This window comes from Ambystoma mexicanum, chromosome 12 (genome assembly GCF_040938575.1).
Source record: "Ambystoma mexicanum isolate Mex_15411 chromosome 12, UKY_AmexF1_1, whole genome shotgun sequence".
NCBI classification, from domain to species: Eukaryota; Metazoa; Chordata; class Amphibia; order Caudata; family Ambystomatidae; genus Ambystoma; species Ambystoma mexicanum.
Genome location: NC_090936.1, coordinates 1,189,955,034 through 1,189,968,461, shown reverse-complemented (window position 1 = coordinate 1,189,968,461; position 13,428 = coordinate 1,189,955,034). Strand labels below are relative to the sequence as shown.

Here is a 13,428-nt window from a genome sequence, read left to right as displayed (position 1 = left end):
TGTGTGTTATTCGCCCCTCATCCACGGGATAGTATACCGCCTTGTGCAGGATGCCGCGCACAGAGCTGCAAGGCCATCTCCCCCTCCTCCCGCCCAGGCCCTCCAGAGATAGCTGGTGTTCAAACAGCACAGCCTCGCCTCCCCTCTCAACCCTGCTGGACCCATTTCAAGCATCCGCCTCCCCCATGCCAGAGGTCGCCACAGCCTAACTCCATGATTTACGAGCTACCTGGTCCTAAATCCCACCGTCTCCCAGGCACCAGTTACATGCCCCCCACGGGCCAGCGGTATCTCCGTCGACCCCAAGTTAATGACCCTAAAAAGGGGGGCACCCACACGTGTACCAACAGATCGTAATACAATCCCTCACCTAAACTGCCAAGACAGGGTGGTCAAGCGACCCCTCCCATGCCCCTGACTATGCACACGAGACCAGATTGTTTGAACCTAAGGTATCCTCCAAACTGATGTATTGGGACACTTCAGATCGCATATCAATGTTCCTGTCCACATATTGATCTAAGGTCAGCACTTACAAGAGTTGCAAACCAACAGAAAGCATAAAGTGTGACGAATCAGTGGGAATGTGTGGCCAAAAGGGCAAATGTTAGTTTAGTTATCAATCATCGTTACAAGGCATGTCCGGCCCGGCACTCCACCCCGATGAGCCCAGCTGACCTTCCACCACACGTGGCGCAGCACCAACGTCCGCCAATCCTGGAGAAGCAACTGTATACAATGTATACCACCTAGCCATCACCACCCAATCCCTAAGACTATGTTCCCCCTATAGCTTGTGTCATGCGTGACGTAGTTCTGTAATAAGTAGGACTGTCTTTGCAATTGTCAGACATTGCGCTCTCGGAGTTTGCAGAGTCCTTTGCATGCCCTATATTGATCTATATAAAGCTCTTTTGATCTCACCCGCACTTGGTCCTGGCCTCATTCCCCTTCTGGGGTGTGTCCTTTATTGCCTCCCACTAAGGGGGGTGCGTTTCTGGGGACGCGTACATTCATGTGTGAAGCATTTTTTGATCTGACGTCAAAATAGAAAACTATGCATTTGATGTAGCTCGCATCGTGCTAGTAACCAGCCACTCACTCATCACGTCACTATGACGGGTGTGTTCCTGCTGAAGGAAAGGTAGGAGGGTGCACAGTGTTTCTTATTCTGCTGTTTTGTGTTTCAGGTGACCGAATGTGAGATCTTCCTGTCACTGCTCGTCAAGTTCCTGGATGCAGACAAACCTCAATGGCTAAGAGCTGTGGCGGTGGAATCGATACACAGACTTTGTGTACAGCCTCAGCTGCTAAGGTAGAAAGACGATGGCCCCTTGTTTTTCTTAAAGATGAAACTGAAAACCTAGTCATTGTAGGTGGTGAGAACACAATTCAGTGTTCGTACTTCTTATTGAAGTACGTAGGGTATGGGGATGCAGGGTATGGGGATGCAGGGTAAGGAGAGAGATACTGATGTGTTTGGAAAAACAGTTACTCTACTCATAGTTTTGCGGGATTGCATGTGATGATATTGCTGGGAAAAAATAACATTGTTGCGTAAACAATATTTTCTTTCACCCACTAATCAAATACCCTTCCCAACATATCCTAGGACTGATACAATAATATAAACAAACTCCAGTCCTAGAATACATGTGAAAATCCTGTACAGTGGGGGGAGAAAATATTGCACTCCTTGCAATGTTTCTTTCTAACTATAATATCACTTAATACCGTTTTTGGCTTGTTTTCTCAACAAAAACCCAATCCCCGCTTGAAAACGCAACTTAATGCTTTCCCCTGGAATGCCCACTCACTATTTTTTGGGATATCATTAATACTGCAACTTATTACTGCCTGAGTGCATGAAGGGTGCCTGTTTTAAACAAAGCTTTGTTCATTCTTGCAAAAGCTGTGCTCTTTAAACTGCTCAGGGAATTCATGCACCTCTCTATTTCCTTTACTGCTATTGGAAGATCTCTTAAGTGACAGGTTTTGGTGCTAACACAAGCAAAGGGGGATGGAAAGAGGGCGTGACCAGGGTGTGCTCTAGCACCTTGAAGCATCTCTTGTGCTAAATGAAATGACCAATAAAGATCTCAGACTAAATAACAGGACAGACTCAAAGAATATGGCAAAGTACTACTTAACTCTCAATGTAATAAAGCAGGGTCAACTGGCAGATCTCAGATAGATGGTTGCACAGTCACACACAAACTTGATTACACAGAGGTCTTATACGACAGTATGCGTCATCTACGACATCCTATGTGACAAATCATAAAACGTATTAGCGGGAGGGATTGGTTAGGGGAACATGTCTACTTATAGAACGTATACGGGTTAGTACTTCAATGGCTGTCACGTATCTGTAAAACACACCTAAATACCTCTAAATACGTATAATACTGATTATAGCGAACAAATTGGCAGCGGATTGGTCTATGTAACATTGTATAGCAGACTTTCGGCTTGGCTAGCGGCACGGAAGCGAAACAAAACCCAGGTGCTTGAATCATGTTCGAATTTTCCCTACTTTCCCAATTAGTCCATCTCTCATGACACCGAACATGAGCCAAAGTATCCAGTCTGTTGTTGACCTTGTAGCCTGCTTTCTGTTCTAGGACATTTAAGGGAGTGAAAGAACATAACTATCTTCATCCGATGTTTAATTACATAGTCCTTGTTTTTGACTTCTGAGTAGCATGTGAAGAGACCACAAATGTGTCAATTTCAGCCTCTTATTAACTACTATTTACACTTGGAACTGTCCAATACTTGCCTCTTGCAGATGCTTTCTTCTCTTTTAATGTAAGAGAAATATGTCTCGTCCATGGGTCATCCATTTGCCTCCCTTCGTGCTTTGCAGCTATTCCTTAAAAATAGCATCCTTGATCCCAAGCCAACATAGACTTGTTTTGTACACAAGCTGTTCTTCCAGTGTCTCCTGACTTTGCAACCCTGATTTGTTTCTGAGGTAGTTGAATTAAATGTTTACACGAGCCAGCACCCATTTTCCAACTATGGCCGTCCTAGCCACATTATATATTCCTCTATAGCAAGCTTATCTACCCTGCGTTACTGCGTATTTATACTTATTGGTCAGCAAGTTACGTTGTCCTCTTTTGCATTTATGATTACTTTATCGTTTTGGACATGTTTCTCTTATTGCTTCAGTTACATCGTCACGCTTAAGTATTTTCATATCCTTTCAGTATGGCTTCGTATATATTCTTTATGACCTCACTCTATCCGCGTCCAATTTCAGTCAGCACTCCATGATGTCCAGTGGTGCGTGCTGACCTCCTTCCATACGGCATCCTTCCACACTTTCAGTGTGAGGGTACATTCAATATGGCTATCTGAGTGCATATCATCTTTCGTACACTCGATGCAGTATAGGCATAACACATGGAGTCTCATGTAGTGCCCTTATCCTACTGTTCCAGTATGACGACGGTGAGGGCGCGGGAGTTGGGAAAAATGCATCCAACTACAAGGGGAAGGCCTTTAAAGGCGTGATTTCAATCATTGGGTGTGTTTCTGACTATAAACACATTGTGAAACCAAGGATAGTATGTGTTTTGCGTCCAGGCTAATGTGAACAGATTTATTTATTGTGCGCCTATACACAAGTGTTTTGTGGCACAGCAAGGCAAGGGAGGGGCATCAAAGGGAGGACAAGATAACCATCTTACTAGGCCTTGTGTCATCCAGAGCGTTGAAGTGTGCAACAAGAAGTGCAGGGGGGAGGGTACAGGGAGAAGTGCACCCAGAGCAGCAGGGCCCCGAGTTAAGTGCAAGGAAGCCTGGGACTAGAGGGGGCAATCCCAGCCCAGTAGTGCCAAGGTTAACCAGGTGGCAGTGAAAGTGTGCCAAGCGGCAAGTGCAGGGCGACTGGACAGTGAGGAGTCTGGAGTCCTGTAAGACTCGGAGGACACCGGGCAGCCAGTCAGCAGACGGAGCAAGGGAAGGCTAGCAGGGGAGAGGGAGCGAGAATAAAGAGAAAAGGGAGGTCTTGAGGAGCTTCTGGAATTTAGGAGATCCGGCTCAAGGCGGAGAGAAGCAGGAAGGTCATTCCAGAGGAGACACCTGCTGAGGAGAAGGATCTACCCCCATTCTCTGCTTGGAGAAGCGACTCCCCCTCAGAGAGTTGGAAGTAAACGAGCGAAGGGCTCTAGGAGGAAGGTACTTAAGAGAGAGTTGAAGGTAGTGAGGGCCACAGCCCCAGAACGGCTTGTTGACAATGCAGAGGGTGTTGCACTTGATCCTTGCAACCACAGGGAGCCCACTGGAGCCATTTCAGGGCCGGAGAGATGCAGTCTCTGGCCTTGAGGCCAAGGATAAGTCTTGCGGTCCTGTCCGGGTGAGTTGAAGAGGGCGAAGATTAGAGATAGACCGATTGAGATAGAGGCCGGGCAGTAGTCCAGCCTAGAGAGAACCAGGGCTCTGGAGACAGTGAGCTTTCTGGGGGAAGTTGAGAAAAGGGAGAATACCTCTGAGGAGGAAAAGCTGGAAATTGGCCTTCTTGGCAAGGTCTGTGATGTATGGAGAGAAGGTGAGAGTGGAGTCGAAGATGACTCCAAGGTGTTTTGCCTCACAAGAGGGTGAGGGCAGAGGGACCAAGGAGGGTGACCAGAGTGAGAGAGGAAACGTGGGAGCAGGGGTCCCATTGAGAAGGATCTCAGTCTTACTGGTGTTAAAGCAGAGATTGTTAGAGGTGCACCATGCCTGAACAGGGGATAGACAGTCAGGGATGAGCGAGGAGGAGGTCGAGTGTAGCCTAAACAGAGCTGTGTGGCACTGCATAACACAAAGTTAGAGGAAAAGTCAGAGATTAGGAGGGGCCAAAGGGGCCAGATAGACATTGAAGAGCCAGGGGGAGACAATAGAGCCCTTGAGGAACACCAAATATATAGAGAGATGTGGTGGAGAGAAAGGACCCAAGCTGAACCTGGGAAGGTGTCATGATCTCTGCTTCCAAAAGGTCAGGGTTTTCCCAACTCCCTTGGAAGCAGATCCATAACCCAGGTTCCGAGTGCCAACCAGTCTCAATTGGGACCTTTTGGACCCAGTCCTGGCGCCAGTGGCACCAGGCTCATAAATATGCCCAGTCCCAGCGCTGGAAGCGCCGGGCTCATAATGCTTGGGTGGACTTACCTGCAGCAGACCATGCTGCTTACTTGCCTGCCAGTTGAGCCTCTGATCCTCTTCTGTTTGGAATTACTTTTCCTGTTGGGTGGGGCAGAAGCCACTCCCTAGATTCAGAACACTGGAACTCTTCTGGAAAGCAGGAACTCTTTTCTTCCTAGGCGTGGCTGTGGAAGGAGACACCTAAGCACTACAGGAGGCTATTTAAACCACACCCGATGGATGAATCTTGCTTTGCGTTATTCTGCATCCTCTGCAGCAGAACGCTCATCGTGTCTCCTGCATCTGATCCTGGGCCTAAGGAAAAAGGCTTACCATCCTGAATCCAGTCTTCAGCAACACCTATAAAGACAAGAAAGAACAGGTTAGCATTACGGTCTTCAGTGACAGCTCTTCACTTACCTGGTCCATCGGCTGTCACCAACGCCTCGCGCTGCATTCCGGCATCTGAAAGACAAAGGCTTACCTACTCTGCGTGCGCTCCGGAGGTCTTCACACTGCATTCCGGCATCTGAAAGACAAAAGCTTACCAACTCTTCGCACGCTCCAGAGGCCTTCGGCGCTGCATCCCGCATCTGAAAGACAAAACAAGGTGCGTTTAAAGACATTGGGGAACTTTAATACTCACGTGCCATTACTCCTTTCCACATCTAACCCAGTGGGTATTCCGGCACCCTGCAGCCGCTCCGAACTTGTACCTGCAAAATAAAAAGACAGTTAGAGCGCATCGTGAAGCAGGCAACAAGCGCTTACTTACGTGCTTCCAGGCGCTTCTATTCATCACACGGGCTCCATCTTCAACTCACTTCAGCCCGTCATCCGCCATCGCCGGAACCCTGCAAAACAAGAAACATCATTACTAAAGACTTTAAAGACACTAGAATTACTCGAAACTTACCGTTCGTGCAGTAAACGACAGACAGCAGTCCTCTGAAGTCAAGAGGCCTGCTCCCCTTATCCAGTGAAGAAACTGGTTACAGCACCCTGCCCCGAGGCAGATGGAGAGCACGGCGTTCACTTACCTAAGGTGAGAGCGTTAACCTTTGGGGTTCTACAGGAGAAGAGAAAGGGAAGAAGAGAGAGACATTCAATAACCCAGTTCCTTAATCCCATATTTTCTATCTGCAGACATCTTACCCTTCAAGTCAGACATACCGTGCACAGAGGTCCAGCCCAAAGAGTCAGCCGTGTGTTACACATCACCTTTGAAGATACGGTATACGCCCAGTCAAGACCGGCGCCTCTACGGGAATCAGGTGAGCGTTACAGAAGGTCAATCCAGGAGGAAGGAGGTCAGCCAGGCCAGAGACTGATCCGTAATGCCAAGGGTCTAGCAGAGACAAGTAACCAGGTGGTTGACCGTGTCAAATGCAGAGGAAAGGTTGGGGAGAATGAGGACAGAGGGAGAGCTAGAGTCAAGATTAGAAAGCAGATCTTCACGGTTGTTTAGGCGTGCCGTTTCCATGCCTCTGGCTGCTCTGAAGCCAGACTGATGGTCATAGAGACAACCAACAGATTGTGTGGAGGGTTAGCTTGGAGGTAGCCAACTTCTCCAGAAGTTTGCCCAGGAATGGAGTGATGTAGATTGGGCAATAGTTTGCCGTAATGGAGGGGTCGGCAGAATGCTTTTTTAGTAGGGTGTGCACAAGGGAGTGCTTGAGAAGAGAGGGGAAAGATCCAGTGGCGAAGTAGTGAACACAGAAATCCGCCAAGTCTGGAGCGAGAGAACAAATGTTGTCCTTAATGGTTCTGGAGGAGCATGGGGGTCACCTGTTTGAATGAGACTTTCATAGACAGGACTTGTCTGGAAACATTTTCAGGTGTTACAGGGGAGATGGTAGAGTGAAGAGGAGGGAGGGCGGCAAAAGAGGGTCTGCGAGAGGTGGAGTGAAGGAGAAGAGGAGAGTGCGGACAGGATGTCCTGGGTTTTAGTGGTGAAATGAGGCCAGAGCCAAGCAGAGGTCCTGGGTAGGTGCAGAAGAGGTAGATACTGCAGTAGGATTGTCCATCTCCTTGCAGATGTTCAAAAGCTCAGCTGTGTTAGAGGCCACAGAGATGCAGGCTTGAGTATGGACCTACTTCTTAGAGAAGATGGAGAGTCTGCATTTCTTTTGGAGCAGGCAGCAGGCCAGTTTGTCAGAGGGTGCACCCAAAGCTCCCCACTTCCGTTCAGCTACTTTGCACTTGCTTTTCAGAGGGGCCAAATCGGAGTCACACCAAGATTTACACTTGGTGGCAAGCTTCAGGCGGATCTTCATAATAGGGACAAGGATATCCAGAGTGTTAGAGAGATGTAAAGGTTGGAAAGGTCTGTCAGGATGGGAGTCAGCCACAGGAGTAGGTTGGGGAGAGAATCTGGAGGCAAAGGCGACCACTGACACTTGCTTCATAGGTTGAATGACAGCAAAGAAAGGTGGAAGTACTGGGTGGGCCTTTGTCAAGGGAACAAGAAGCTGCAAGTGAGCAGAAAATGGTCCGTCCAGGAGAGAGGAGTAGTGAAGGGATTAGAGAGGGGGGCGGGGGTGTCTGAAGAGAGGAGAACATGCGAGGTGTGGCCGGCAAAGTGAGTCGGACCAGAGGTTAGAATGGAGAGGGAAAGAGAGTTGCATAGGTTGCGGAAAAGTCCAGACGAGTCTGGGGAGTCTAGGTGGATTTTGAGATCGCCAAGGAGGAGAAGCTGGGAGGAAGGGGAAAGGGAGAGTGTCTTCCTGCTCACCTGTCTGAGCTTTGAAAGGCGCTGAGGAATGTACCGTAGTGTCCCATTATGCGGACATGTTCAGCAGACCTTACTCTCTTAAGGCAAAGAACATACTGAAACACAATCGCTTGGGTGGCTAGGACTGTTACCACCAAGTACTTTGGTGTTGACTGTTGTAGCTAATTGTAAAGTCTAATATGAACTATGTATTTGGAGTCCCAGTTTGGAATGTTGTTGTTTGTAATTTAGCTCTGCAAGAACTGTTTTATCTAAATAAGCTACAGCCTCACAACCATGCAGTTGATTTCCTGATATTTTTGCAGCGTGTATCTGTTTTTGATTCACATGATGTGCATAAATCACCAACAAGTGGTTGGCCTGGAATATTTCATGTTTCTGTTCTGAAGTTTGACATGGGCGTATAAGCAACCAGATATCTATATCCTGAACATATTCCTCCCGCAGTGCCTTCTAAGTAGAGGCCATGTTCAGATTGTTTTCTTCCTGCAATTGGTTCGGTCACAGAAAAACCAAGACGAGGACAATATACAGAGGACTCTGAAACCTGTGTGGTGCCTTAACGTAATCAAGATATTCTTTGGATATTGAAAGGAAGCCTGTTGTCTAAAACAATTGTGGAGCTTTTTTTAAAAAGAAATATACATATATATATTTCTGAGGCTTGTGGAATCTGCTTAGATCACATGCTGTCAATAGGCCGACATCTAGTGGAAACTGCGGAGTATTACAGTTTGTTTTTCGAAACTCGAAAATGGGCGTCGACACAGGGCGTGCCAGTAATACTATCCCTAGTGTGATGTCCACTGTACCCATGATCCCTCACGCCTCTAGGACCCTCAGATTGTTTTTTTCCGCCATACTGGTCGGAAGCATTTAGCGGAGTTCCCTGGCCTTAGCCATACTTTTGCAAAATATTGTTATAATTACCCATTTCTCCACCCCAACGTCAAGTCACCGAACTTCCACACTCTACGCCGGCCCGGAGAAGAATTCCACCGTCGACAGCTGCACAACGGATTTGGGCCTCGGAAGGCCTCTGGCCTTGGCAGGCCTCTGGCCTCGGCCCTGCAAGTAGGGCGAGTGGGGGGTGGACATACTCTACACTCTTTTGGTATATAGGTACATTCTTATATATTCCTACACTTACCAGCCCGCTGCCACATGGTGTGTATGGAGGGTACCCCTTTCCAGTTCTGCCCCAAGTGCAACCGCAAGTACCCTTGGGTCGACATGCACGCCACATGCAATCTCTGCTTGCCGAGGGACCACCCCGAGGCGAACTGCAGCACGTGTAGTGGGTTTAAACCAAAGACACTTAAGGACCATTCGATCAAGCGTTGGGCCCACCACGCCAGGCGTCAGGAGGCCATGGCAGCGGAGGGCGCCTTCAGCGATGGCAGCAACACCGTGCTTTCAGACTGCGAGGGCAACGTGGTGTCAAGAGACAGCCGAGCGCAAGTCCCCGACCTCGGAAGGTCATCCGGCAGGGCGGCTATGGGGAAGACGCCCGGCGACACAAGCGCTACCCACAGCACTTCCACAAAGCACATGAAGTCCAACCGAGACTCGACGCACACGTCGAGTTCTCGGAAAGAGGCACATAGAGAACGGTCTGAATCGGTGTCCTCTGGGCGTTCTCGATCTAGATTGCCGCATGACTCTAGGCAATCATCCACTGTTTCCAAGTGCCTCGCTCCCCACGGTAACGGAAGTTCGATCGTCGGAAGACGAAGCCGACTTCCATCCCCAGACCGCACTCCAGGAGTCAGCGCCCGCAGACCGCGTAACGGCGGCTCCCGAGTCCCTACCTCCACGTTCTAAGGATAGGGACACTACCCCCGAACCTCGACGCCAGGTGTCGGAAGGCTCCGTAGGGGCGAAAGGGCAGGGAAAACACTCTTCCGCCCACGGGGACGGGGGGAAAACAACAAAGGAAGCAGTCTCAGCCTCCTTACACACCTCAAAGAATTTCTACTCCACATAGACAGACAAGTCCCAGTCTTCTGTTATCCCAAGGACCCCTGCTAAAACCAGTAAGTCTAGTCAGGATAAGGCGGAGAAAGTCCCAGAAAGGGTAATTCCCAGTTCTAGAGAATGGTTTAGTGATGACATAGACAGGGTTATGTCAAGGATGTCATCATTGGCAGATTTTTACACAAAAAACCTTGAACACTTTCTCTCCTATACTCCCGACGAGTCAGCACCCTCAGGCTCTAAGGATCCAATACCTCCAAGTAAAATGTCCCGGTTTGAAACACCAACACTGTCTTCAGACCCCTTCTATGTACAGCCCTACTCTCAGTATCAAGGAGAGACATCCTTTTGTGAGGATCCAGATTTGGGCATGTTGGAAGAGCAAACTGGTACGGGCTACTATGGGGATGATGAGGACCAAGAAGAGGAAGACCCTGAAACCTACAGAGTAGATTCTCCGGTAGAGAAGGAACCCCCGGTTACCGACTCCCCTGTCGACAACCAACCTCTCCTGAATGAAGTTCTATCTCGAGCAGCAGAACATTTCCACATTGACACCCAGGGTGCTCAAGAGGAGAGGGACTTCGCCGAGGAGTTAGTGGGAGAAAGGAGGCCTGTTGCTCAGGCCATCCTTATCCTTAAGTCTATTCAGAGAAGAATAGACCCTTCACTTGTAAATCCTAACCTCACCAGGGCAGTGAACCCCAGGATTGAGAAACTTTTCAGGGCAGCCCAATCAGACCCACTGTATATAAGGGGACATCTGAAGCCGGACTCCCTGGTTGTTACAAACACCCTTAAGAGGGCTGGACCATCCTTGTCATCGTCCGAAGCTCCTCCCGACAAGGAGATCAAGAAACTGTATGGTTTGGGCAGGAAAGTAGCCTCCACTTCCGCCTACCAGGCAAGGATTGCCAACTCCACCACCCTGTTGGCCAGCTACAACTGCCATCAGTGGGAAGAAGTCGTGCACTCATAGACTCCGCCCCAGAACCCTTGAAGAGCCAGTTGGCACGAGTTTCGGCGGAGGGAAGAGCCGTGTCCGGGTGCATTTTAAAACCAACCTTTGATGCCGTAGCTAACGCCGGCAGATTGATAGCAGAAGGGACTGTTATCAAGAGACACGCTTGGTTACGGCAGTCTGGATTCAAAGCTGAAACCCAAGCATCATTGTTAGATAAACCGGTGGAGCCAGATCTGTTGTTTGGTAAGGTGGTCGAGGACGCGCTGAAAAATGCCAAGGACGAGTATGAGCCACTCAAATCCCTAGGCCAACTAACCAATAAACCCCCGAATCAGAGAGGGAATGGCAATTTTCGTCGTCCACGCGGCCAAAATTCCTAGAGAGGATCTAACTATTCCCAGGGGCAGGGTACACAGTGGAACAATAACCAACAGTCTACAAAGGTTTACGGCAGGGGTAATAAAAGAGGATGAGGTAAAGGTAGAGGCAGCCCCAGTAGAGGAGGCTGCACGCCTCCACCAAAACAGTGACGCACCGTTCAGTGTCCCTTCTCACGCAACCCCAGTAGGGGGACGCATTTCCAACTTCACCCAAGCTTGGGAAGGGATCACATCAGACAGGTGGGTGCTGTCTACAGTATCCGCAGGGTACTGCATAGAACTGTTAGAGCGTCCCCGAAACCATCCTCCACAACAAAAAATACATTCTTTGGACCACCAGAAGATCCTCCTCGAGGAGATCGTCAATCTGCTAGCAAAGGACGCGATAGAACTCGTCCCGGGACACCAGGTAAACAAGGGTATTTATTCAACTTACTTCCTTGTGCCAAAAAAAGATTTAACAATGCGCCCAGTATTGGATTTACGGCCTGCTAACAAGTATGTCAAGCCCCAAAAGTTTCGCATGACTACTCTCCAGGAGGTAATCCCCCTCCTAAAAAAGGGGGATTACATGGCAACATTAGACATGAAAGATGCCTATTTTCATGTTTCCATGTTCCCAGCGCACAGAAGGTACTTGCGCTTCATGGTGGACAGTCGGCACTACCAGTTCAAGGTAATGCCCTTCGGGATAGCTTCGGCTCCAAGGGTATTCACCAAGGTACTGGCGGTGGCGGCAGCACACCTAAGCAGAGAGGCAATCCCGTTGTACCTTTACCTGGACGACTGGCTCATCACGGGGGAGACCCCAGTAGTTTGCAGAACAAACATTCAAAGGACAATCGACGACCTCTACGAATTGGGCTTCTCAATAAACGAGAAAAAGTCAAGTCTGGTGCCAAGCACTCCAAACAGTTCCTAGGAGCTATCCTAGACACTCAAAAGGGGTTGACCTTTCCTTCCGAGGAAAGAATTCGGAATATACTGCTGCAAATTCCGCAATATCAGTCCGGTCGCCAGATAACGGTACCCAAAGCAATGCGTTTGCTGGGCATGATGGTGTCCTGTAATTACCTGGTCCCCCACGCACGCCTGCGCCAGCGTCCCATGCAGGAATGGCTGGCGAAACAGTGGTCTCAGGCAAGTGGTCAGTGGGACGATCTAGTGGTCGTTTCGCCAACACTTGTACAAAGCCTTCACTGGTGGACAAGAGAAAATCTGTCCAAGGGGAGACTCTTGAGATACAGGCGGTAGTCGCAACCGATGCATGCCCGACAGGGTGGGGAGCGCACCATCTCCACCACACAGCTCAGGGTCTCTGGTCTCACTCAGTGGCCAAGAATCACATTAACCTGCTAGAGCTTCTGGCAGTATTCGGACCGCTTCAGGCGTTCGAGCCCTACCTGCTGAATCTGTCAGTGCAAATCCGGACGGACAGCACTACAGCCATGTTTTACCTGAACAAGCAAGGAGGGACTCGTTCTCCAAATCTGTCCAAGCTTGCCCAGAAAATTTGGATATGGGCACTCAGACGGAACATCTTCATGTCATCGCAACATGTTCCAGGGGATCTCAATTCTCTAGCGGATGCTCTTAGCAGAGACCCCCTCCCAGAGGAACACGAATGGTGTCTACACAGAGAAGTCGTAGAAGATATCTTCTCTCAGTGGAGTTTCCCCACTATAGACCTATTCGCCACAAGCGAAAACAGAAAATGCCCAGGATTTGCATCCAGGTTCCCCCAACCAGACTCCCAGGGGAACGCCCTGTGGATGAACTGGTCAGGAATGTTTGCGTACGCTTTTCCACCAACTCCTCTCATCAGGAAGGTGCTCAACAAGATGACCAGAGAATCGATGACGCTCGTCCTGGTTGCTCCCATGTGGGCGAGACATCTGTGGTTCCCACACTTATGCAGATTAGCGGTGTGCGAACCCATCAAACCTCCGGCCTGGTACAATCTACTGTCCCTGCACCAGGGTCAAACAGTGCATCCTCCACCCAACTCAATGAACCTGGCAGCATGGCTCCTGAGGTCAGAGTTAGGACATCTCAATTTACCACAGAGGTATATGGACATCCTAAAAGAATCTAAGTAGCCAAACACGAGGCACTGCTACTTTGACAAATGGAAGAGATTTGTTATCTGGTGCCAGAATAAACAAATCAACCCAGTTGATTGCACTCCTTCCACTATTGTTACATACATGCTCCACCTGCTGGAAGCAGGACTGGTTTTT

At 49.2% G+C, this 13,428-nt stretch overlaps 1 protein-coding gene across 2 annotated transcripts in view; it reads left to right on the top strand.

Moving 5' to 3' along the window:
- MON2 (MON2 homolog, regulator of endosome-to-Golgi trafficking) overlaps positions 1-13,428 on the top strand; it is a 1,155,350-nt gene that overhangs the window by 395,303 nt on the left and 746,619 nt on the right. For both annotated transcript variants that reach the window (XM_069629845.1, XM_069629844.1), the window contains exon 9: positions 1,191-1,315. In XM_069629845.1, the coding sequence (XP_069485946.1) occupies positions 1,191-1,315 (125 nt within the window). The remainder of the gene's footprint in view (positions 1-1,190; positions 1,316-13,428) is intronic.